We start from the raw sequence: 24,402 nt of genomic DNA, 5'->3' as shown, positions 1-24,402 counted from the left end.
TTGACCTTGGGCGACAATGATTAGAGACATGTAAGACAAGGGATGGCTAGCGATAAATGGTGCTCCGATTCCACATTTATGCCTGAGCACGCGAAAGGTGGCAGGCCAGAACGGAGCCAGTCTGTGTGGTCTGGATACTCGAGAACCGGAGAAGCTCATCGGGCTTGACCGAGACCTTTTGCTGGATGCTAACCCTGTGGGCGGCGCGGCGGAGGAAACCAACGCGATCGAGTACAGTGAGTTGTGGATCGACGTGGCACGCAACTGGGTATGAGTGATGGGGATGTCTGCGGCTGCTTGCGAAGTCTCCTCACGGACGCTGGCCGCGAGAGAGTTACGCAGGTACTTGATGCTGGTGGCCTTCATCGCGAACTTGACGAAACCCATGGACAAGAACCAGCAGGTATCCTGAACTTGTGGTCAATACATGTAGCACCAAGGCATGATGATGAACGTACCAAACCCAGGTGATACCAATCCAAGAACCTTCAACAGCCGCAACCTCAGTGAAGCCCCAGTCGCTGTATGAAGCGATGGCCGATGAGATATGAGCTGCACAAGACGGAAAGCGAGAACAGGGTTGCCAAGGGACATTCCACGAAAAAGAAGCCATGCAAACGTGTGATGAAGATGAGCGCCCGCAAGATGGTGGCAACCTAGAGGTAGACGATGGTGTGGGCTTGAGATCATTAAGGTGTAACGAGTGATAGCCGCACCGTCCATGAGGTTGCACCGAACTTGTCGAAGGAGGGGGTGGTACGAATGCATACAGCGACCAGGGTGATCCTACATAGGGACATTAGCAATGGCAGATAGCAACGACGACAAAAAACACTTACGTCAAGAGAGCGAGATAGATATCGTAGGTAAAGGCAGATGCGAAGATCACAGGCAGACTCCAACTGTCGGGCGTATTCAAAGGCAGAGCACGGTCGATAGACAGGGTCATGATGGTACCGTCGTTAAGCAGGGCAATGATCATGACCATGAACGGTGTGGGGTCAAACTGGAAGGTGAACGAGAGAACCGCGAAGCAGGCGATGATACAGATCGTGACGGCGCAGGCGTAGATTGAGTGGTTGCACATACGCTGGAAGATGACATGCGAACCGCAGATGGTATGGACATGGTGGACAGACCAGGCCCAGTCAAGATGACATTGGCGGCACTACAAGCTGCGTCGGTGGCACCCTCGACGGCGATACCGACGTTAGCACGAGATTGCAGGGGCGCCGTTGGCACCGTCAACAATCAATCATGGTGCAAAGGTGGCCGAGACCCTGGAGATGCTTAATGATCTCGTACTGGTGCTCTGGGAAGGCGCCAGCGAAACCGCCCGCATTGAGAATTGTTCGTCGAGGATCCGGAAGCGAGAGCTTGGATCGGGCGCCTCTCCAAGAACCTTGGCGGGATATGTGTGGTTGCTGAGACCGAGACGACGGCTGGTCTCCTTTCGCAATAGCGAGCTGGTCATCGGCAACCATCTTGACCCTGATACCGAGAGCGTTAGCGTCGTCGATGGTCCGCTTGGTGTCCTCGCGAGGGGGAGGGAGGGGAGGGGGTTGAAAATGGATAGAAGACCAATGAGCTCGAAGCTGTTGCCTTCAGCCTCGGGGTCGGTGCCCTCAACCTCTTAGTACACGGCAGCAAGGGCACGGAGACTACAGGCAGTGATCTCTTCGACATCGGCCTCGAGACGATCCTCGAGCTTGGAAGTAAGTCTTGTTGCGCGTGCAGAACTCGATAATAATACCGGTCATACCCTTAGCAACACGTTCGAGTTCGCCGGACGACTCCTCGAGATAGGTGATTTCGGTACAGGTTGAAGGGCTTGAAGTCCAGGAGCTTGATGCCGGCACGCGTGCGCGGCGGATCGCTGAGGGTACCGACAGCGCAGACATCGGCGGCGTCCAAGTTCTTGGTATGAGAAGCGTAGGCGGAGAGGAGGATGGCATCATCGGCAGAGAGGGGGCCGTATGTCTTCAGGGTGATCTTGTCGATCGCAAACATGTTGGTGGCAAGCGTACCGGTTATATGAGAGCAAATGACGGGGACGGCGGCAAGTCCCTCGATGACTGTGAGACGAGTGACGATAGCCTTGTACTTGGTGCGCTGCTGAAGCCGTCGACCTGCACGGAAATGTCAGCAACTGATTCAACGTCTTACAACAGGAGGGCTTACCCAAGAAAAATCAGATGTGCTGGCCAAGATGCTGCCCACCTGAGCCTCGGTATCGATGCCCTCAATCTCTTCGTACGCAGCGGCAAGAGCACGAAAACCATGGGCAGCGATCTCCTCGACGTCGGCCTCGAGACGATCCTCGAGCGGGATGGCGGCAAGTTCTCCGATGGCCATGAGACGAGTGACGATAGCCTTGTACTTGGCCAGCTGCTGAGGCCATTGACCTGCACGGAAATGTCAGCAATTGGTTCAACATCTTACAACAGGAGGGCTTACCCGAGAAAAATCGGATGTGCTGGCCAGGATGCTGCCCACCTAAGCCATTGGCTCCCCTTCTCTCGCGTGCGCGCATGCGTCGTCACAAGCTTCCTGCCCGTACCACAAGGGCACAGGACGAGGAGTCCTCCGGACAGGGAAGGTACACCTTCGAGCAGGAAGGTTGCATGCATGAACATTGAACGCGGCTGGCGCTAAATTGCTTTCCGCTGGATTTGGATTCGAATGATCCCGTACCGTTCACACTCCACCGCCTGCCGGCATGCAGGAGATGCCACGACTCGAGGAGAATGGTGTCATGAAGAATGGTATCCTGGCCATGACGAAGTTCCCACCTAGCGCGCAGCGGTGGTGGGCAAGGATGGGCGCACCGCCCTCGGGGCAGTCGCTCGCGTCAAAGAGCACATCGAGCGCGTCCGCGTCGGTCTGGGCGGCGCTGACGGCGCGGTGCGTGAGGCGTCGAACGACTGCGTCGTGTTGGGCCCAAGCGCGGCGAGCTGGCACATGACCGCGCCTTCCTTGCGCAGGAGGCGCAGCAACCTGGGGTCCGATTGTCAGCTGGCTGCAACGGGCAGATGGGAGATGAACGTACGATAGCGGGTTCATGTCGCTCTCCATGAGCGGCACGCCCTTGAGCCAGGCCATGCTCGCACTAGACAGGGCCCTGGTGTCCTTGACCCGATCTCGTCCTCGAGTGCGTTGCTGACGACGACACAGCAAGCGATAGAACTCGCGTACGGGGAAGTTTTGCGAGAGTTGCTTGAGTGTCGCCAGTGGGTCTGAGGCATCAGCAATGAGCTGTGTGGCCTGAAGGCCGATGTTAGAGAGTTCGTCCGAGGTGAGAGGAATGGTATAGTCCGTGTCGGAGTCCTTGGGGTATTGTTGCAGCAGGGCGGCAATGGCGTCAGCCTCTCCAGGTGCACTGAAGGTGTTGTCCGAGGCATCGGAGTCATTCGCTGAGTCTGTTCGTTCGCTCGATATTAGTATGAGTGAAAGGAGCGATGGGGTACTACTCACTCTGTCTGCGGTGGCGAGATAGTCCATCTTCTTCAAGTCAAGTGCAACACTGTAGCCGGAGGGGTACATCCGTTCCCTGTCCGAGGCATGTCCCGCCGGCAAAATGTGCCGTAAGATGTACCGTATGTGCGGTCTAGGACCAGCTGACGCAGCATAGAGGAAAGAGTGAAGACTGCGGAAGTTTGACGAAGTCAGATTAGCATACAAGGCCGCTGTTTGCGCCGGCCGGCCGAGGGTAAGATCAGGTGAAGGTAAAATATGATCAAACGATAAGACTTGAACGTTAGGGGTAGAACTACATAGAACAAAATTCGGTGAGCAGCCATGATCGAAAGATGAAACCACGAACCCATTCCGTGCCACCGTTTCCCCAACTTCTATTGCTCTGATGCCCGCCTTTGAGGACTCTCCACGTTGCACACAACATCTCCGTACCAGTCTACCTGAGACCCGACGTCCAGCTTGGATGTCCGAGTGAAACTGGTAAGCTGTTTCCACTCTCGGCGTCGAAGAATGTAGTGCAAAGGTAGCTTCTGCAGCCGCAAGATCGCCTGGTTCAGCCAAAACCCTGCAGCTAAAGCGCATTGCAATAAGCCTGTTCGTGAACTATGAGCGAGGAACACTCTGGGAGGCTGAAGCGGTTGAGCGGAGAGAAATAGGGGTCGGGATCTTCTATGGCAATAGTCTCTCTGTGGCAGGTCTTCCTGTGTACATCATAAGGACAGAGTAAGCTTACAGTAGTTCAACAAGGAACGGCAGAAGGGCCTATGACGTGCGCTATTTGACCTGGACGGAGGGACTCGAAGAGAGTACGGCGGTGAGTAGTAGAAGAGCCAGCAGACAGCGAAGTCTCATACCTAGTAGCGACGTCCAAGTTCCCTCCGGGGCGAGAGAATTAGGGTGTGGCAAGAAGGAAGCGTGGCTCAGGCCACGTAAAGCGCGTGCAGACATGGCAAGTAAGGCTTGGGCACTTCAGCCATACTTGTTTCTGTCCACCACACGTCTACAACCACCGTCTGCTGCGGCCGTCAGAACATCAATAGTACGAGTAGAGGACTTTCGCCTCATGAGGATTGCTGATAGTAGTGATGGCATAGGATATACAATGTATCCGCATCGGCAAAGGGATGAGCGGATACCGCCCAACCGCACATACTATCCACAGCCCACAGCCAGTTCCTCATCTCGTCCGGCCATGGGAGGGTCCGACAGCTTCGCACACAGGCCAGGAAATTCTCCGCAGGTGTCCCATCAGCCTGATCACCCAAATCTGTACTCTCAGCATCATTCTCTGCTGCCGCGCCCCGATCCGCTCCAAGTTCCGCTCCAAGTTCCCTTCCGAGGGCGAGAACATCTCTTCAGAGGCCATCCTCAGCGTGGCGGCGTGCCGAACTACTCTACACCTAGTGGATCTAACCTCTATCTGACGGCAACCAAGTCCACCTACCCAGACGTACTCAGCTTTCTGGATTCTCCTTAACACGATGACAACGACCAAGACTCTCATCGCGTTGGCTCAAGGATATCCACCATGAACATACACTCTCCTAGGGCATCCGTGGCGAGAAGATTTTCCACTCCTCATTATACTCCCCCTCTGGGCAGGAGAGTTCACCTGCGGGACGGGGAACTGGTGCAAATGTCTGATGACGAAGATTCAGACGAGTACGTTCTCCCATTTCATGGATTTATATATATCTCAATTGTTCTATTAGCTCCCTTGGAGTCACGAAATCCATCACAGGATGGTCTCAGGTTGGCAGAAAATCTACTAAAATTGCTGCGCGAGATATCCTGTCTATTGACTCGCCAGGATCTTCCACGGCGCGCGCGACTACACCCCTCTCTGCTACCTTGGCCAGGCCTCAAAAAGCGAAGCGCATCCAAGAAATAGTCGTTACCTCCAGCGATTCTGAGGAAGAAGATCCCCAAGGAGACCAAGCAGGCTTCCTGGCGGCAGCTGCATCGTTCAGAGTGGGAATACGCTTACAAATCCACAAGCGGGTGCCTTTCCTCTTGTGGAATCTCCGTAAATCTTTCATACGCACTTGTGAACTCAGGGGAGTACCTACTCTCCCGCCAAAACAACCTGAAAAGGCCATTAAATACACCTATCGCTTCCGTGTCCTGCAAGACCTCTTCCCAGGACAAGTTCCCACTCCACGTTGGTCTGAGTATCGTGAGCTGGTGACAGAGTGGCGGTGTCCATTCTGCGATCTGCTTGGCCATCTGAACACAGAACAAATGCTCTGCTATCACCTTGCCCAAAACCACGCTGATGTGCAGATGACATGGAGAACAGAGGTCAGTGCTCCGCTTCGTGCATTTCTTGTGCGAACTGATGGTGATTATAGGGTGATACTGGACATTACATGTTTCATCTGCCTGAGCCAACGCAAGATGAACCATCCGAAGATGATGAAGAGGAAGAAGAGGAGATCTTGCGAGCGCAAGAGTCCTCAGATGACGAGTTAGAATATGTTGATTTGCCGCCGAAGTTGCCGTACGTACATTTTATGCTAGCACATTTGAGACTTCTGACCTTCTCCAGATCCCCTACATCTATCGTTGAGGATCTGGTTGATGCTTGGCAATATACATCTGCCTTGCCGATGCAAGTCGATGAGTCCGACACAAGCGAGATCAGCTCACAATCCTCCTACACCACCACACTCACATCGAGTCTCAACATCATACTCCAGCGCGAGTACAAGGAACTCGCTCTTCAATGGCAGCCCACGCCGCCCGGACGCACACCACGTACAGGCATCACCGAAACAGGCGAGCTCGTCCCTCCGCCTGAGGCCAATCCCCTCAGGCCTGCCGCGGAACCCCCGCTTGAGTTGTGCCGCCCAGGTGGCCCGCGGATCTATGACCTGCTCAATGAATTGCTGCTTGAACCATATGGCATCCTTGCATGGTCAATCGTTGACCGCGAGGAGGAGATCTATAAGCTCGCGGACGTCCTGGATGAGGACAAGGTGATGATGGCATTGTGGAATAGGTGAATATCTCTCAACCGGTGCGTAAATTTTGTGCCAGTATCGTGACTCTACTGGACGTACACACTAGGGTAACATTTACTTTCCGTCGCGAAGATGAGACGTACTGTTCGGGTGTGCAAACTTTTATTGACGAATACTATGTAATGATACATCGTGCTGCCGGCTGGGCGGCACTGAGGGCCTTCCTCATCGTGAGTGGATCTTCTGGCATTTGCAGCAACAGAATGCATTAACAAGTGTTACATCTAGGTCCTGGCGGCCAACAAGTTCCTGAATATACGCGATGTGTTAAAGCTACTCAATCACTATGACAAGAAGGTGAAGAAGAACGAATGGTACAAAGAGATGCCTGCAAGCTCTACATAACATACTCTACGCTTGTTCTCCATCTCTCAAATCTCCTAGAGTGCCACTTAACGCGCATTACGAACAAGAGCACAGCAGCAGACTGGCATTCTTTCCATGTATTACAAAGGCAGCCTCCTGCCTTCAAATGAAGCAAGTTCCTCTTTCCCTCAAAATTCCCCCACGAGAATTGTTTTCCTGCGCGTGTGAGCCATCACCTCTGTCCGCCTTGAGTCAAGTATAGAATCGCCCGGGAGAAGTGAGTTTCGAGCATTTGCGTATCAACTTAAGTTCTAGGTTACAGGTTTGGCCCTTGCAGCATTTCTATCGTTAGAGACCGTTGCCCTCTCGACGCCCCAGTCCTCTCTCCTATCTCTTCCCTATCTCCACATTCTCTCCATCATCATTTCATCCTGTGCTGCGCTGGCTTGCAAGTAATTCTCGTCCTATCTCGCGCCTCACGTAACAGGCCGTCGCTCGTGAGTTCAACATCTCTTAAAACCGCCGCTGCCTCATTGCTCTTGCAGCATCCAGGCACGCATACCACTCACTGAACACCGGAATCTCAGGCCAAAAAACTCCACGTCTGGGCCCGACATGTTGCTCAATGTCGGAAATTTCTAAACGCCCTTGCAATGTTCAGACCTTGAGAGCGTCTTGAGCTGCCAATTCAAGGCATTCTAAGATGAAATCAATGATTAAGCTGCCCTTCTGAGTAATATGCCACGTTGCAAGATTCAAACGCTCTTGAAATGTCCCTAATGGAGATTGGAAACGTGACCTTAGATTACGACCGCTTGCAATGTCGTCATCGCAGGCGGGCACCTTGATATACATTGAGCCTTCGTACCCTTACATCGTCTCCTTTCTACAACCTCTACCTAGTTCCGTAACTCATTAGTCGCCTCTACCACCGTGCCGGAGCCTCTGTGATGAACTCTGCCGAAAGCCAGAACCAAAATCGTGCTCCTGTCGCAGGCGAATACGGTGGCTATGGCGAGTTTAGTTCGTAGTCGTAGTAGAAGTATCTGCGGCACTGCAAAAGGCATCCGAGTACATCTGTCATTTTCCTGTGTATGTATGTAAAGCCTGAATTAGCAAAATATTGCCTGGTGGATCAATCACTCAAAGTTGATCAATGTGTTTATCCACCTTCTCTCATGGCGCTGCAGCTGTCTTGCTAGTGAGTAATTGCAGACTTGATGATATTCTTGTCATTGGCCATGTATAATTTGAGTCTCAAACGTCTAGAAGACATCGACCACCGTCGCCTGTAAGCAGAACGCATGCAGCACAAATGCAGATGTTCATTGCACTCCGCCCTGCCTGCCAGGCTTCACATCGGTCCTCTGCGTCTCGCAAGCATGCATGTTAAGTTTCGTCTGCCCTGTCTTCTGAACAGGGTGTGTGCATGGCTTAGGATGCGGTGCCATGCAGCTTGAGGTGCATGTACATGCAATGGAGATGCCTGCCCGCGGCAGAGCATGAGGCGGCGCGTATTGACAAGAGACGGTACTCATCACGGATAGAGATAGCGCCGCTGTACACAGACCAGAAATACCCAGGCACGTAGCCTCGACGTTACCACACCTCCGACAGCACACACCCAGACCGGCTGGCTCATACATAGGGTAACTGCACCGGCACACGACACTCGCCGCCCGCCACTCCCTGCACAGAGGACCAACATGCACGAGCATACCCTACCGCCCTGGATGGTCGTGCGTGGCAAGTGCAATGCTATTGAGGCAGCCGAATCCATGCGCAGGATTGGCATCGGAGACTCTCAGAGACGTATTAAGTCCGCGACGGACACGATGAGCGAAAGGTTTCAGAAGCGCGGGGGCCGTGGCTCTTTGTAGCAAGCCCGGGGCTCGATAGGATATGACGGTCACCTAGCAGAGGTTAGTTCCCCATGAGTTGAGGATTTTTTGTTGTCGAGGCAGAGATGAATGGTGCTCACAGAGGGTGACACTGAAGATCGAAGTGAGGGCAGAGCTCGCCTCAAACATGCGCGAGCTCGGAGTCCGTCTGCATGCCAGAATGAGCCTGTTGCCTTCGATCCCGCCACTGCTGCGGACGTCGATGCAGGACTTGCCGATCTTGCAGGAGGCATCGACACATCAGGCCCACAGATACAAGGGCATCGTGCAAAGCCGCAGGTCATCATTGATTCCAATATTCTGGTCGACGATCTGATCGACACTGGATGACGGACTCCGCTGCGTCTACGCCATGCAACGGGGTGCACAATATCATTCTCGTGGGCAAGGTACGTACCCCATTCCGCTCCCCTCGCGCGGTAGTACTCATTCCTTCGCAGACTCTCCCGAGTACGGCCAGGCGTGGCACCGCTACCACTTCTACAGCAGAGTGCGCAAGTACGACGGGCTCGTCGCCATCGTGCGCTTCTCCACATTCATTCCTGAGCTCAGCACGACCATCTTCCACAGGTACCTCGTTGGGAACCAGCACTTCGTTGGCAACTGCCGCGCTGTGACTACCAACTGGAATGCGACGCCGCTCGAAGGCCCGTTCATTGTGAGCCGTGCGAGCGATGCCGAGTAATGCTCACCAAGACTATATACCCATGTGGCTCTCTCTCCCGAGTTTGCATTTTTCTCTGTATCATCAGCCATGTCAGTGATCTGTCTTGACTACCAAAAACCTGGGTATGTTTCTCTATGTCTCTATCTTACGCCTCACATATGAAGGGCTAGATCCGGCCAGCACACCTCAAACACTCTGAACCCTTGTTTGCAAGAGCGTTCCCTTTTCCGAAACCATGCACACGCTTGTTCGAGAGCCCAGCAGCAGCTATATTACATCGCATCTATCAGTATCTTCTCATGTTTCCCCACAGATCAAGGCTCAGTATCGTAGTATTGTGTTGTTTGCCTTGCCTTGCTTTTGCTGTGCGCAACTGTGCAGATGTATTAGTAGTAAGCTGGCATCATTTGTCTTAATAGTCTGTATTTGTCTTCGCTATGGCTGTAATTTAAGATGCCCATGGAGTGCGGCAGTCGAAGAGCTGTATACCATTGGCTGCGACGGCAGCAGTCCCAGACAGTGTAGAGTACTATATTGCCGGACCATGTATGTCTCTGGGTGAATTTAACTATTTATACGTACCGTGGCAGTTTTACCAGTAGACATGGCAGCGCGAGTCCATAAAGCTGCGTAGGCGGCGCGGTCAGAGATTCTTGCGAGCAAACACCAATGAGAGTCATCGTAGACGTCCCGGACGTTGTCGAAACATCAATATCATTCTCGCAGATGCCAGTCAAGTCCAAGCTAGTGTCACTGTGTTCTAACTCAGATGCGAGGAAGATCCGCTGAGCAGAATACTCTGTCATGGAAGCATCGGGGTGCAATTGCTTGAATCACTTCTATTGAAGGATGCTAGGCACTTTCGAATGAATAGCCTCCAGGTAGCACAACACCGCCTGCAGGACACCTGTCGAAGTGTGCGAACAACGGAGCACCTCGCGAAAGAATTCTCGGATAGGCATGAGATGGGCTGCGACTCTTTGTAGCAAGCCTGGGGCTCAATATGGTTTGACGGTCACTAGCTATTGAGTTCAAGTTCCCCACTGCATGTGGGGATTTCCTGATGCTGAGGCAATGGAGCAACCCATTCGAGGAGTTATACGCCGTCGTCGTGACAGCAACAGATTCAGATGGCTTAGACTACTATATTGCCACTTCATGCACATCTCTAGGTCTGGGAAAATAGAACTAGACATGGCGGCCAGGCAGTGTGAGCTCTTGCCACGCTACGTGGTCTTCCATGCTGCATCGTAGCTCAGTACCTAATGTGGCAACCATACTGGCTTGCCTACAACCAGCATACGTTGCACAGCAAGGCTACGGCTACCAAACTGACCAGCTATAGATGGACCTCAGCAATACAATACAACCTACGGCACACTATGCATCACTTGCTGGCCTACAACATTGTGACAGCTGTGGCGGTTTCTGGTGCTCAAGGGGTTTCAGGTGACACAAGCAGGCATGCATGATGAAGGCAAAGTCTCGAGCCCACGATCAGGGGTTCACACTGGAATACATGCAACAAAATGTTACACCATGTATGTATCTTTCCTAGCCTTGCTGTACAGCAAATTGCGGTGATGTGGGTGTTGATCACTGATGCCATTTTTCTGCAGTGCAACTTGAACATGTACATTCCACCCATGTAGCCTCTGAGGTCTCTGATATGACCTGTAAGTTGACTGCACTGTTTTGGCTTTGGCCGACTCCTGATGTCAACAGTGACGAATCCTAATGCCACTGTGACCCTGAGTGATACTTGTTTGCCTGCCGGTACACTGCAGTCTGCACCAATAGACACACCTCTGGTGGAACACGATCCAGGTACTGCTGCCAAACAAGAGGTTGAACCATCTGGAACAATGCTGGAGTTTACCAATGCAGCCCCGGACCAAGAGCATTTGCGACAGCTGCTCGGCCGTGCACTCCATGAAACATCATGCGCATCTGACACCCAAGGTACAAGACTAGCCCATGCATACACAAGAAAACTGATTAATACTACAGCTCTTCAAACAGCATCCTCTGAGTCTGTTTCAGCCAGTGCTGAGGCTGACCCAAACGAGATATTTGGTACGCTAATCATTAATTTTGGCTGACAGCCAACTGTTCATCTGTGCAGTTGGGTGTTAGCTGGATACTATTCTAACTTCTAACACACTCTTTGCAGCCAAACTTGTGCAAAAGGGTGCTTTCAAAATCAGCGAGCTGAGGAAGGATGATATCATGACAGTATATCATCCCAAGAGCAGCTTAGGTGCTCGCATTGAACACTTCGAAGATTTCAGGGCACGCTCCGAAGCACAAGATGCAGTCCCTCAAGATGACAACCCAGATGCAAGACCATGGCACCCATTTGTTACCTGTCTTGACTTTGAGTTTGCAGCATTGACTGTTGAGGCGCATCTCAATCACAGTCAAATTGACATCCTTCTGAGCATTATCAAGAAAGTTGCCCCCAACTGTGCATTGTTCACACTTCGCTCTGTTAGCGATCTTGAAAAGGCATGGAATAATGCATCCAAACTACGCACAAATGTAAGCTCTGGTTGACTCTCACTTCGTGTTAGCCCTTAGCTAACCTGCAATATACAGTTTGAGAAGCATGAGATCTCTGCAAAGTACAAACACCAGGAGTTCACATATGAGCTATATGCACGTCCTCTCTGGAAATGGGTTGAAGATGAGCTGCATAACCCTGCTCTATTGCCATACATATACTGGGACTCTTGCAAGATGTACAAGTACAATGGTATCTCATAGGTGCGTTGGATCAATGAGCCTTTCACTGCAAATCAGGCATGGAATGTACAGGTCCGTTATTAAGCTCAAGCTCATTATTTATTCTGGGCTCTAACATTCAATATAACTTTCTGCTGTAGTCAAAGCTGCCTAATCCAGATGGCAAACCACTTGGCCTTCTGCTTTATGCAGACAAAACTAGGCTGTCATCTTTTGGCACAGCAAAAGGCTATCCAGTCATGGCAGGTATTACAAACATCGCTGCCTGTCAACGTAATGGGTCAGGAATTGGCAGTGGACGCATTGTTGGCTGGCTTCCAATAGTGTGTCCTTTACTTTTTTTTTAACTATTTTTAACACTTACAAGCAATAAAGGTTCCTGAAGATGCTGACAAAAAGGGCAAGACTACATTCACCAACTTCAAACGAGTTGTCTGGCATGATTCATTTTGAAGAATTCTGGAAGACGTCATTTTGCTATCATACTCTGGCTATCTCTGTGCATGTCCTGATTATGTACAGCGTCTTTTGTATCCTTTCATTCACATATTGTCTGCAGACTATGAAGAACAGTATGTTCAAATTCTACTTGCATAACAACTACTGCTAACAACTTTAATCATTTTTACAACTTCTGACCAGGTCTGTTATGGCATTGACAAGAGGAAATAATGGGCTGAAGCCATGTCCTGTATGCAACATATCACCTGAACTTCAGTTCAAAGTTCGTGCTATACAAATTCGACGAAGGGCCGATAATGTAAAGACCGTGGTGTTGGATGATACACTTAGCCGTACTCACAAAAATGAGCTTTTAAAGCCTTTGGGATTGCGAGCAGAGCAAGTGAGTTTATTGAATGATTTTATTATGCTAATGATTCTCACATTAAGCACTACACCAGAATGCATTTTGGCTTGTTGCCAATTCTGACCCACATGAGGCCCTTTCAGTTGATCGGCTACATGCCAATGCTGGAGGATTGAGCTCAAATCACCTTTGGCCAACTTTCCAGGACTGTGTTGAGAAAGCACTAGGCCGCTCTGCTATGGGACAAATTGACCAGCAGTATGAAAATATTTAAATTACATTTATTATATTTGAAGCTGATTTATCTTCAATATTTAGAATGGCATCTCTTCCATGTTGGTGTGGTCTCAACCACTTTGCAACAGTCATGAAGGTTCATTTCACAGATGGTACCAAGTATGAGGATATAATGAAGGTGCAGTCTACTAGCATAATGGTTTGAGCATTTGCTAATAAGTATTTTCTATAATAACATTAGTCAATTATATTTGCAGTACACAATGTAGTCACTGAGTCAGCAGATCCACAAGGCTATCTACTGCTACGTTGCATGCGAGCTTATCTGGAGCATGATATGCACCTTGCTTTGGAGCTGCACACAGAGCAGACCATTGCAAGTGGCCAAGCTTGGCTTACACACTTTTCAGACTTGATTGATGTGAGTGCAAATATTACTTTTTTGAATGTTTGTGCCAATTTAGTCCAGAAATACTCCAAGAAATACCCAGGGAAAAACTGGAATTTTCCAAAGTTCGATGCAAACATGCATGCATACGATGACATTGAAGACAAAGGGTGCACTGGCCAATACACTACAAAGACCTATGAGAAGCGACATGGTCCCTCCAAGCAGTCTTACTGTTACCAAACTAATAAGCGGGATTTTGTGCCTCAGGTAAGACTGAGCAATAGTAGCTGATATCAATTGAACATAGCCTAACATTATCTTTTTGCTAGATCCTTAAAGTTGAACATCAGTCTCTAGTTGCAATGAATATCAGGCACAATATTGAAGTTTGGGATGAACTGCACCAAGAGCCTGAAGAGGACGACAAGCCAACAGATCCAAGATTTAACTTTGGCAAGCTTCACTTAGGTGCTCCACAGCAACCGTCGTGTTTTGAGGCAGTAGAGAATGCACGTCAGCAAGACACTGCCTTCAACCGATTTTGAATCAAGCTTGCAGAGTTCATCAACAGGTACTTGCTACCACCAGGATCCCCATCTGTGCATTTCCGTGCATCTGACTCAGTGAGTTTAAGTTCTAATTCTCACCAATGAAAATTCAAGTTGCTACGTTAAATTGCTGATTTTCACTCTTTTAGATTACAGAGTGCCGGTTTCTAAAGGTTGATTATGAATCTGCAGTGACATGGTGCACTCTCACAGACTATCTTCGCTGTAATCCAAATTTCTACGGGCACCCTCGCTATGATGGAGTGATTTTGGACATCGGAAATGACACTGTCATTTTCGGAAAGCTCCTGCATGCGTTTATATGCCAGATCGGTCAAGACCTCGAGCCAATCGCCTTAGTATGGCCTCTCGATGCACCTGTTGGTGTACACCTGCGAAAGGATAAGCACCTTGGATTGTACTGTGTACATGCTAAACCTCGCATCCAAGCAGAGTTCTTCTCGTTGCGGCCACTTGTTCGAGGTGCCGTACTGGTTGAAGATCCAGATCGATACGGCGACTTCTTTGTTATGGATGTTGTCGATACCGATATGTTCCTTCGAGTGAAGGCAATCTTTCACAACTTGAGCTCTGTTAATATAGTGAGTCTATTTCAACAATCTACTTATGAAACTATCTAAAAGAGTAGCAGACTTCTTAAAGGCTCAGCTCCTAACTATAGTATGTGCTGCAGGATTCTTGTACTATACATAGCTATGTCTACATCCTCCCCTTATTTGTTTTGGAGTTCCCATAGAACTTACGGACAAGCAGGATTGATTGCTGGAGCAGGCACAGACCCCACGCAGCGACAAAGCAAGGTATGTGAGAGAAAATCACGTATGTAGTTAGTTATGTGCAATCGGTGTCCACGCATGAGCGTGGGCATGTCACTGTATAGCTGCAGCAGATTTATAGCCTGGCAGGGCCAAGTGGCGGGCTGACAATGCATCCATACAGCTGCCATGCCACACCTGCAATCGAGTGCAACTCTGTCGGTGATAGCAGCACCAGTCCGTCCTCAAACTGCCTTCCGATATCCTCGAGCACGTCCAAACAATTCTCTCGGGCCTGGTGAGGTCAATCCTCTCCCCTGCGCCATTCACGGCCCTCGTTCCTCTGGAGCAGGAACGTCTACAGTGACGGCTGCAATTTCTCAACAGCCTTCTTCGAATCCAGGTACTCCATGCAGTCATGCATGTTCCACGATCGGAAATCCTTCCGCCGATGCTCAGAGGCATGTGGAGACCGAGCTGGTGGCCTATCGTCTCTGGCTTTGTGGCATGGCACCTGCCGCGTCAGCTCGATGAGCACGATGATGAAATAGTCGATTATATGAATGTGGAGTACGTCCGGTGCGTGACTGGGCACCCAGCTCTCCGCTTCCGCGGCAGCGCCGTCGTCATCGACGTCCATGCTGTTGGATCCATCTGCTTTGGACCCCTTTGTCTGCGCAAGGTGATGCGTCTGGTTTGAGTGCGTGGGGCGGTATTGTGAGGCGTTCTCGTGGATGCAGATTTCTATCTTCAAAGTCTGTGGGCAGCCTCAAGCTGAGGCCGAGAAATGCCTGATGCTCATTCATCGAGCATGTGCCTCGCCATTGACCATGCATAATATTAATGATATGGATAACATGGAAGATGGTGGAGTGGCCTGCGCATGACTAAAACAGTTACGGTCGTTGTTCAATGGACGATGGCGAGGTCATCGTCTGCAAACAAGCCGTCTGGGCCATGCTTGAATCTGGGTGACCATGTTAGCCGAAGTGCGTTGTAAAAGCGGAAAAGACGCACCTTCCGAACGATCGCATGCGAGTTCAGGGATTGAGTCGACAATTCAGAGGCTCTCCACAAGTGGCCAAGTATAGTGCTAATAGCAAGAGATGCCCCATCTGTGGCATCTCGAAGCCAATTATTAATGATTCAGCGTGTCACAACAGCTGTGGTTACTCAACGATACGAAGAGCGTGTCACGGCCCTTCAAGGGCTTTGAAAGCCCTTCCAATAACTACAAGCCCCTGGTTAGTTTGATCTGAGTGTATTATAGTAATACTCCTTGCTGTCAAATGGTCAGATCTTATATAACAAGGGAGAGTGCTGAATGCCACTGGAACCTTGTCACAAATTTGTCACGTGTGTAACTCTTGTTACTTTTATCACGCAACGCTTTCCCACTCATACATCCATGCACCACTGCCTGTCGTCCAGAACCGGGAAAGCATAGTTGCTCCAAGTCAACCTTTTTATCAATCGCCAGTAATCCAACCAAAATTCAAGTTCCCTTTGCCCAGAATGCTCTCGGCCAGGCCAAGCTACGCGGAACGGCGCGGTCTCTGAAATATGTACTTCTCCCTAGACTCTTGCACCCATACTCACTCGCTTCCCCAGACTTTACTGCTTCTGTTCATTTGTCCCCAGTCTCTGCTATACAATCTGCCGGTGAATGTCAGCCTACAGTCAACGATAGCGATAGCGGGAGCAGAAGTGACTCAGAAGGCTTCTGAGGCCTGAGATGGAGAATATGAAGATGCTGCGACACTCCCACCTCCTTCCTGTTTGCCGTCGCTCTCTCACTCGCCAAGCGCCCATCTTATAACGGTCCGCTGCCAGCAGCGGGGCCCTCGCCGCTCACAGACAACGGCATATGTGCATTACCGCAAGCCTCACGCGAGCCTCACACAAAATTCCTTCCCCGGCGCGCCGCACACTTGGACAGTGCGTCTTCGACATGCCGCCATCTCCTAGCCCCAGCGCGTCAGAGTCACGGCCAGCTCTCACGTCGGCGCCAGCGCACAGCATGGAAGAGGATCAACAAGCTTTGCGCACGGCAGACTGGATACTCTTGTGCACGCTTGCTGGTAAATGCACCGAAGTGGATGGCGGGCTGTCAGCAGAGCTCGGTGAGTCCCTCCTCGTGGTCTATTCCGCATGTGTGCTAATTTAGTAAATATCTCCACAAGTCAACCCTCAACTATTTCGCGTCAGCACCAGTGTGAGGCTGCCCCCGCCGCCCCGCATCTACACCCGGGAAATGTCACCTACATCAAGTAACACCATCTCCGTCACAGCCGCACTCGGCAGCTGCCACGCCTCGTTGGGTCGATCAGCTTTACCCACACGCAGCCGGTTCGCACAATGCATGCTCATATCTGAACAGCACAGCCCACGGTACACCTACGCCCGCAGCTATAACAACGCCACTCCTGCCATCACTAGGCAATGCCGTTCCCCGCCATGGCCACGTCATTACGAGGTTTGTCAGCCTCTCCAGCTCGCGGTCAGTATACTTCAAGTTGACCTCGGCACGGACATCCTCACCCTCAAGGATATATACAAGCACATGAAGCACGAGCCATAACACGAGCTGCAGTGGGCACGCCACGCACACAGTAGTAGCCCTTGTGCGCAGAGCAGCAGCAGCAGGAGGCGTGGGCAGGCCACCGCAAGGGAGGACACATCGGATGAGGTGGACTTCGCGGCGGCACTCGAGCACATGTCACAATCCCAGGAGGCCCATCTTCCCGATTCTCTTTGCCATGTCGCAATACCGCGCCGATCGTCACCGCACGCATGCACGCACGCACGTACTCACGTGGCTCATATGAGACGCCACTGTAGTACTACAACGTGCGCTGGTTGGTGAATTACATGTGGTGGCGTAGTAATGCCTAGCTATTTGCACACATGCCCATCGTGTGCTGGTCGAGCGCGCGTCAGGGCCTCCGACCAACACCTCGCAACAACTATCAGAAAGGTTCCCACGAGGACCCGATGTGCACGCCAACCGCCAAGGCAGCGTCTCTTAGCGACGAGTCCCCAAGCATTTTTGGAACATCCGAGGATACAGAGAGCAAGTGGAAGCTGAACGCCCCGCCGAATGTGCCATCGAATATGCGAAACACGCTGTCCAAGGAGAGGTAGACTGAGGCTGCGGCGAGTGACGTGTTTAGCTCACTATCGACGGCGTCATCCGTGCTGGCGCCGTCGATGATAGATGGAGCGAGCGAGGCAGCGAGTGATGTTTGTATTGAGCGAATCGAGCTCAAGGGATACGTGGAAATTGTGGTGAGTGCATATGTGGGGCAATATCGCAGGGAGACTTACATTTGAATAGATCTTGCTGCACACGCCCAGAATACTCATTTTATACCCGCCTTCGACACGTTCTGTTGCTCTGCAGAGCCTTCACCGACAACTCGAGGTTCACCCGTGAGGAACTGTCGCCGCGCTTCAAGAACCTGATGGCGATGTTCAAGATCATGCTCAGCAGGGAAACCGGGCACCTTTTTAGCAGAAAGGGCCTCGGTGTGTTCGAGGCATTCAAAACAAGATTAAGGGTGTACAGAATGAGCTTTTCGCCTTCTTCTGGGAGGCCCAAGTCAACGCTGCGAAAGTCCTGGAAGTACAGCCCATTCTCACGAAAGGCATCAAACGTGCCATATCACCCAACCGTATCTCAACGTATGTCGACGCGCAGATGTCGACGTCGCCGGCAAAGAAAACAACAACGTCCAAATCGCGCACATCTCACTCGAGAGTGTTGTCGACTCCTAGTCTCAGGCTGCCGTTGCACCGCTAATACAAAAGCGCGACACCTTCAATGCAAGTATCCCCGCCTGGATTTGTTCCACAGGCATAAATGGTAAGCTTAGCGGTTGTTGAAAGGACGTTTCTGATGTTTCTCACTCAGACTATTCCCGACAAGACTGCTGCGAACCCGCCGCCAAGCTCTCGAGCTGCGGGCAAACAGCCCATGTCTTACTTGACGCCCGCCCCAGCAAATCCCCCACCACAAAGCCGCCGCGTCAGCCTCCAAGGCCTCCATCACATTCCGCGCTTGCTTGCATAACCATGCTCATCACCACCCATCGCCACCCTCCTCGAATGCCTCTGCGCCCCACAAGCCCAGGCCTCCAGCAAACGGCGCAGGCAACACTGCTAATGGGAAAAACAATAGCAAGATATGGTCCACCAGCACAACCGAGGAGCGCGAGTGAATCTAGGAGTTCTGGCTCAGCCTGGGCGAGGACGAGCGGCGGAATCTCGTGAAAATCGAGAAAGAGGCCGTCCTCAGGAAGATGAGGGAGCAGCAGAAACACAGTTGCATGTGTGCTGTCTGTGGGCGAAAGCGGTCTGTGCTCTTGGTCCTTCGTCGCTTCTGTTCGTCGCTGACCTTATTCTCGACCGATACCTTGCCACGGCCAATTTCCACACTATCCACACCTTCGGCACTTCAAACGCTTCAAATTTTGGGATGAAATTAGAAATGCTATTGAGGAGGAGCTCGAGGTACTGTACGATGCTTATTACGAAGAGCTTGAACAGTTCGCGAACTATCAGCAGCAATACATATCGTCTGGCGGCACGATACCTCCTCCTCAAGGACCAGGTTCCTTCCCTGGGAGTGTCGAGCTGGACAAGAACGGTGCGGTGATCGGTCCTCATACCATCTCCAATATACCCTCTCGAGCCAAGAACAGTGTCGTCAATGGCAGAAAAGCTGTCAAGGCCAAAAGTGAATCCGAAGACGACAGGGAGGAAGAGGAGGAAGAAGAGAAGGAAGAAGACGAAGAGGAGGACAAGGGACAGCCAGAAGACGAAGCAGACGTCAAGCCCCAGACCGAGCGACGGGCAGTGCGATGGCGTGGTGCGGTGAATGGCAAAGCAAACGGGCGGGACGGACAGACAAACTTTGGGAACAGTCTCACTGTCACAGGCAAGTCTCATTGTTTCCTCTGCTTGTGTAAGCCCTCGATTTCTCATTGTAGACGCAGGTAACATTGTCACTGTCGCAGACGATCTCCTTAAGAACGACGGTCAGAAGTTTCTGGAGATGATGGAGCTGAGCGGTGCATCCAGCGCGAGGAAGAGGCAGTGGCGGACGTTGAAGACGACTCTGAAGAGGAGGAAGATGAGGAGGGGGATGAGGAGGACAAGGAGGAAGATGAAGAGGACGAGGATGAGGACGAAGAGGAAGAGGAAGAGGAAGAGGTACTACGCTTAGTCCGAGGTCACGCGATATGTTGCTCACGCTTTGCAGGTTATGACAGAGGAGCAGAAAATGGAAGAAGGCAAGCGCATGTTCTCCATCTTTGCTGCCCGGATGTTCGAGCAGCGAGTACTTCAAGCGTATCGCGAGAAGGTCGCTCAGGAACGCCAGCTGCAACTGCTTCGAGAGCTTGAGGATGAGGACATGCTGTCGAAGGAGAAAGAGGCAAAGAAACGAACGCAGAACCAGAAGATGAAGGATAAGAAGTGGTGTGTGTTATTCCACATGGGTATATGTGCCCTTTCCCTGAAATGTGTGTCTTTTTCTTTAGTCAGCAGAAGCTTGCGAAAGAGGAGGAGCGTGCTGCTCGCACGGCCAAAAAAGCGGCTGAGGATGTTGCTTTGAAGGCTAAGCAGACAGCACAAGAGGAGGAGGAGGGCAGGAAGCGGCGAGAAGAAGAGCGGGCAAGGTGGGAAGCTCAGCACAAAGCTCTGGAGGAGGAAAGGCTGCACAAAGAGGAGAAGCGCAAGCGTCTTGCAGAGGAGAAAGAGTGCGAAGCCGAGCGTGAACACAAGCATAGGGAGAAAGAGGAGAAAGCGAAGCAGGAGCGCAGAGAGAGGGAGGAACGTGAGCACAAGGTCCATGAAGAATGAGAAGCGAAGGCAGCTGCGGAGCGAGCGGCCCGTCAAGAGCAGCAAGAGCAGCAAGAGCGGGAGCGGAAGGTGGCAAAGGAGCGCGAGAAGAAGGAGAACGAGAAGGCCGAACGCGAACGCGAGAGGCTGGAGAAGGAGAAAGCTGAGGAAGAGCAGCTGGAGAAGGAGAAGGCGGAAAAGGAGCGGACGGCGGCACAGCAGCAACGTGCCACTGTTGCAAAGACGGCTCGTCCACTGACCTCATCTCGCACTGTGACCAATGTGACTGCGTCAGGATCTTCGCAGCGTTCTCCAAGTCAGGCCACCCCAGATCCCTCCACTACTCCCACAAAGAAGAACACTCCGAAGCAACCTGCGCCTGTACCTGTGCTCCCAATTATTCAACCGCCCAGATAGCACGCTCAGTCCCGTCCAGCACTTGTGACCAGCCCACAGCCGCACATTGTGTAATATTAGAGCGAGAGGCGGGAACTGAGCAGCTATCGAAGAAGTTAGCCAAACTTCACGCCCAGATTGACGAGTGGAAGCAGCTCTGGGACGCCACGGATGCTAGGCGCGAGGTTCACATCCAAGCCCTGGAGGAAGAGCTCGCCAGTGTTCATGCCGAGCACGGGCAGGAGAAGGAGGCGCGGGCGGCGGGAACGCAGAACGCGAGGCTACCCACGAAGAGAACGAGTCATTCAAGAGCCGCCCGAGATCAAGACTGAGTGCGAAGCTCGCACCGCTGCACTCGAGGAAGAGAAGGCCGCTGCAGTTGCCACGCTCGAAGAAGATATGACTGCAGCTGTTGCAAACCACAGCTGTCGTCGCTCTCGAGGAACAGCAAGCAGCCTTCGAGCAATAAGGAAGAGTGCGCTGCCATGCAGGCAGACTACGATGCTGCTCGTGTCGCAGGCAAGGAAACTTTAGAGATGTAAGCGGCGGAGTGTGAGCGGGCCCTGTCCGAGCAGATCACTGCATTGGAACAGGAGCTTGCTCCTGCTCAGGCCGCGTACATGGCTGAGCACGAACGACTGGCCAGCGAGCACGTTGGCGGGGAAGATGTATCGCGAGCCCTAGGCATATTGGTGGGTGTCACCCATGCTCTTTTCTGATAAGTTCGCCCGGCAGACGACAACATGGCTGATACTCCACTCTCAGGTCGGTTCTGTTTCCACTAACCACAGCTTGTACTCACGTCTCTTTCTAGCCACTCCTTCCCTTCCAACAGTTGCCGAGTGCGTACGATCTTGTGATCATGGCATAAACATTGCTGACTGCACTTTGATTGTAGTCCGACCAGATCGACCTCGGCGTCTGCCAGCTCGAGTGTAGCCATCACTACCCCTACATCGACCTCTACCACCTCCACCCTGACCTCCACTTCCACCTCCACCTCCAGTTCATCCACATCATCAACCTTCACAACCTCCGCATCTACTGCCTTGACAGATAGCAGCAGCTTGACTTTGAGCAGTGCTTCCACTTATTTGAGTGCACCTACTCCATCTCCCAGCCAGATCTCGTCATCCACGTCCTCGTCTACCTCCCCCGACACTACATCATCACCTCCTTCCTCTGGTTTATCCTCTGCGACTACCTACTTCACCTGCGACAGCAACCTCGCAGCCACTGCCAATATCAGCGACAGTTTTCACATCCACACAGCCGGATGGAAGCGCAATCGGAGTGATGAAGCTCATAAAGTCGTTGTCCTCAGCACCTACAAACACCCTCATAGTGCAGAATAGCGGTAGCTCAAAAAAGTGAGCAGATGGTTCCTGTTGAATATATTGAACGCCTCGGCTGAATTCCGGACGTCCAATGAAGTTACCAGCTACCAAGTCCAAGATGCTTTTATCACGCACATATATACTTTCCTTAATCTAAAGCTCCTTTTTACACTGCACTTTCCGATAGTATGCTGACTGCTTCCACAGCTATCGCTCTCGTTGTAAACGCCATTCGCCGCTGGCGTGCAGCGAAGTTTGATTGCGAAATCGATGAGGCTACACGCGAGGCTGCCAACGAGGGCGTACGCTTTCCGGACCTTGACAACGACGACTTCACGCCTGGCGCGCGCAGCGTGTATACCGACAGCACACTACAACATGAGCGAGATCCTGCTCGCGGCCGATCTCACGCAGCACGGCACATACAGAGCCGCCGGAGTCGGTAGGGGAGGGCTCAACCGCTTGCGCAGCACGACCCAGCCGTACAACGCGTTTGCAAGCCCCTCCCAGGATGACGCTTACTACGAGCTACCACTGCCTTCGGGACATGCCAACGCAAACAACCAACCGGCTGTGAACACGGAGTGGCTCGACGCGGTGGGCCTCGGTGCAGACGCTGGTGCGGACCCTGCGCATGAGCTGAACCAGCTCGGCTCTGTTGTGAAACCAGGGCGCGGGCGACACATGCACGATAGAGAGTTATGGCGACCCTTACGCGGCTGCGTCTACTGCCTACGCGGCGCACCTGCCGCCTCCGCAGCCTCGACCAGCTGCAACAACTGCAGTGGGCGGCACAAAGGGCAGCACAGCACCCGTGCGGACAGTAGCAGTAGCAGCAAAGGCTCGTCTCGGACGTGGATGACCTGTACGGAGGGCTCATGAACGCGTTTACCATCTTGGGAGAGCACGACTACTAGCTGGAGATCTTGGGTACATGTCATACCATTGTCATGATGTCTCTATGTTAATTCTGTGTGTAATGCTATATCTCAGGCGACGGAGCTCCCGAAGGGTATTTATGAGAGGTGTTTGGCACAGCAGATCGCAAGGTGACCGCAGATCTGCGGATCCCCCAAGTCACCCTCTTCCTGTGCTGCCTGAACAGCTATATCTGTCCCCTCCACCATGTCAGCCAGTTGACATATACTGAGCTACCATCACCTCTCCTCGCTCTTCTGGAACTTCCCTACGTGCAAACGGGATGGACGCCTTCCGAGAGTTTAACATCAGCTGTGACCTTGACGTGCCGGAAACATGGCATGCAGCCGGCAATCTCGCCAAGCAGCCGCCTCTTGTCATCCTCGAGGAACTGCCAGACTACTACCGTGCGGACGAGCTATTTGCAACAATAGTGGGCTTGAGGAGTACGAGGGCTGTGGTATGCGCATGCGGACTGCTATCGGCTATGACGATGGGCTCAGTAATGAGCAATAGGTGATGACGCTCGAGGGGAGCGAAGTCATCAAGGGGCTCTCCAAGCACGTGTCCGTGCACTGGCGAAGGAGAGTACAATGGATCAGCCTCTGGAAAAGAGTTGACTCTCGCAGCTCACCGGCATTTGACAACGCTTCGCAGTCACAAAGCGAGGGCAAGGCTGTGTCACTGGGCATGGCCTACAGGCATGTTACTCTTTCGTGTCAATTACATTTTATGCACTGACTTGTGTCACACATCAGTCCTCCCAACTGCTCGCAGCTGCAACAATTCCACGAGAAGACAAACCCCATCAACCCTGAGCAGAACGGTATTCATGTTGGACTCCCTGGCTCATTCGGCGCTGCTACAAACAACTTCAAGATTGACCTTGCCCTCAGCTCTCAAAGTTCATGTGAAGCATTCCTGTGGGTCTTGCCATCAGACCACTACTGTTCTACAATTATCCCTGTATACTTGCTGTGGATGCTACCTTTAAGCAGCTGAACTAGTCCGCCAAAACCTCATGTGTG

At 52.0% G+C, this 24,402-nt stretch overlaps 11 protein-coding genes across 11 annotated transcripts; 8 read left to right on the top strand and 3 right to left on the bottom strand.

The window, feature by feature from the left end:
* Positions 1 to 76: 76 nt before the first annotated feature.
* Positions 77 to 1,128, bottom strand: PHACADRAFT_201680 (uncharacterized protein; the record flags this gene model as incomplete). Its single annotated transcript, XM_007401969.1, has 7 exons — positions 77 to 264; positions 315 to 408; positions 464 to 552; positions 620 to 656; positions 717 to 786; positions 840 to 1,006; positions 1,090 to 1,128. The coding sequence occupies 7 exons, from the start codon at positions 1,126 to 1,128 to the stop codon at positions 77 to 79; spliced, it is 684 nt and encodes a 227-aa protein (XP_007402031.1).
* Positions 1,129 to 1,764: 636 nt separating this feature from the next.
* Positions 1,765 to 4,059, bottom strand: PHACADRAFT_33473 (uncharacterized protein; the record flags this gene model as incomplete). Its single annotated transcript, XM_007401918.1, has 3 exons — positions 1,765 to 2,112; positions 2,182 to 2,405; positions 2,829 to 4,059. The coding sequence occupies 3 exons, from the start codon at positions 4,057 to 4,059 to the stop codon at positions 1,765 to 1,767; spliced, it is 1,803 nt and encodes a 600-aa protein (XP_007401980.1).
* Positions 4,060 to 5,113: 1,054 nt separating this feature from the next.
* Positions 5,114 to 6,845, top strand: PHACADRAFT_201677 (uncharacterized protein; the record flags this gene model as incomplete). The annotated part of the gene is made up of 6 exons (XM_007401968.1): positions 5,114 to 5,139; positions 5,190 to 5,778; positions 5,829 to 5,977; positions 6,026 to 6,478; positions 6,547 to 6,670; positions 6,729 to 6,845. 6 exons carry the CDS (start codon positions 5,114 to 5,116, stop codon positions 6,843 to 6,845), a joined length of 1,458 nt encoding a protein of 485 aa, XP_007402030.1.
* Positions 6,846 to 9,059: 2,214 nt separating this feature from the next.
* PHACADRAFT_167240 (uncharacterized protein) lies at positions 9,060 to 9,392 on the top strand (the record flags this gene model as incomplete). Its single annotated transcript, XM_007401967.1, has 2 exons — positions 9,060 to 9,096; positions 9,148 to 9,392. The coding sequence occupies 2 exons, from the start codon at positions 9,060 to 9,062 to the stop codon at positions 9,390 to 9,392; spliced, it is 282 nt and encodes a 93-aa protein (XP_007402029.1).
* A 368-nt stretch (positions 9,393 to 9,760) lies between these two features.
* PHACADRAFT_33471 (uncharacterized protein) lies at positions 9,761 to 10,180 on the bottom strand (the record flags this gene model as incomplete). The annotated part of the gene is made up of 2 exons (XM_007401917.1): positions 9,761 to 9,869; positions 9,957 to 10,180. 2 exons carry the CDS (start codon positions 10,178 to 10,180, stop codon positions 9,761 to 9,763), a joined length of 333 nt encoding a protein of 110 aa, XP_007401979.1.
* Positions 10,181 to 10,845: 665 nt separating this feature from the next.
* PHACADRAFT_33470 (uncharacterized protein) lies at positions 10,846 to 15,413 on the top strand (the record flags this gene model as incomplete). Its single annotated transcript, XM_007401916.1, has 19 exons — positions 10,846 to 10,915; positions 11,027 to 11,050; positions 11,100 to 11,336; positions 11,385 to 11,450; positions 11,548 to 11,915; positions 11,973 to 12,129; positions 12,312 to 12,442; positions 12,495 to 12,548; positions 12,642 to 12,691; positions 12,762 to 12,963; positions 13,022 to 13,185; positions 13,246 to 13,363; positions 13,406 to 13,822; positions 13,885 to 14,068; positions 14,114 to 14,178; positions 14,253 to 14,705; positions 14,748 to 14,784; positions 14,818 to 14,943; positions 15,064 to 15,413. The coding sequence occupies 19 exons, from the start codon at positions 10,846 to 10,848 to the stop codon at positions 15,411 to 15,413; spliced, it is 3,273 nt and encodes a 1,090-aa protein (XP_007401978.1).
* A 1,417-nt stretch (positions 15,414 to 16,830) lies between these two features.
* PHACADRAFT_201673 (uncharacterized protein) lies at positions 16,831 to 17,460 on the top strand (the record flags this gene model as incomplete). The annotated part of the gene is made up of 2 exons (XM_007401966.1): positions 16,831 to 17,002; positions 17,063 to 17,460. The coding sequence occupies 2 exons, from the start codon at positions 16,831 to 16,833 to the stop codon at positions 17,458 to 17,460; spliced, it is 570 nt and encodes a 189-aa protein (XP_007402028.1).
* A 326-nt stretch (positions 17,461 to 17,786) lies between these two features.
* PHACADRAFT_201672 (uncharacterized protein) lies at positions 17,787 to 21,451 on the top strand (the record flags this gene model as incomplete). The annotated part of the gene is made up of 8 exons (XM_007401965.1): positions 17,787 to 18,019; positions 19,367 to 19,845; positions 19,877 to 19,951; positions 20,005 to 20,093; positions 20,143 to 20,360; positions 20,423 to 20,718; positions 20,782 to 21,110; positions 21,173 to 21,451. 8 exons carry the CDS (start codon positions 17,787 to 17,789, stop codon positions 21,449 to 21,451), a joined length of 1,998 nt encoding a protein of 665 aa, XP_007402027.1.
* Positions 21,452 to 21,862: 411 nt separating this feature from the next.
* Positions 21,863 to 22,474, top strand: PHACADRAFT_201671 (uncharacterized protein; the record flags this gene model as incomplete). The annotated part of the gene is made up of 3 exons (XM_007401964.1): positions 21,863 to 21,884; positions 21,934 to 21,961; positions 22,018 to 22,474. The coding sequence occupies 3 exons, from the start codon at positions 21,863 to 21,865 to the stop codon at positions 22,472 to 22,474; spliced, it is 507 nt and encodes a 168-aa protein (XP_007402026.1).
* A 360-nt stretch (positions 22,475 to 22,834) lies between these two features.
* PHACADRAFT_201670 (uncharacterized protein) lies at positions 22,835 to 23,373 on the top strand (the record flags this gene model as incomplete). The annotated part of the gene is made up of 3 exons (XM_007401963.1): positions 22,835 to 23,053; positions 23,127 to 23,240; positions 23,290 to 23,373. The coding sequence occupies 3 exons, from the start codon at positions 22,835 to 22,837 to the stop codon at positions 23,371 to 23,373; spliced, it is 417 nt and encodes a 138-aa protein (XP_007402025.1).
* A 284-nt stretch (positions 23,374 to 23,657) lies between these two features.
* Positions 23,658 to 24,376, top strand: PHACADRAFT_201669 (uncharacterized protein; the record flags this gene model as incomplete). The annotated part of the gene is made up of 3 exons (XM_007401962.1): positions 23,658 to 23,834; positions 23,891 to 24,079; positions 24,152 to 24,376. 3 exons carry the CDS (start codon positions 23,658 to 23,660, stop codon positions 24,374 to 24,376), a joined length of 591 nt encoding a protein of 196 aa, XP_007402024.1.
* Between the last annotated feature and the right edge of the window lie 26 nt (positions 24,377 to 24,402).

Source organism: Phanerochaete carnosa, assembly GCF_000300595.1.
Source record: "Phanerochaete carnosa HHB-10118-sp unplaced genomic scaffold PHACAscaffold_14, whole genome shotgun sequence".
NCBI classification, from domain to species: Eukaryota; Fungi; Basidiomycota; class Agaricomycetes; order Polyporales; family Phanerochaetaceae; genus Phanerochaete; species Phanerochaete carnosa.
This window is presented reverse-complemented; position numbering and strand designations above follow the sequence as displayed.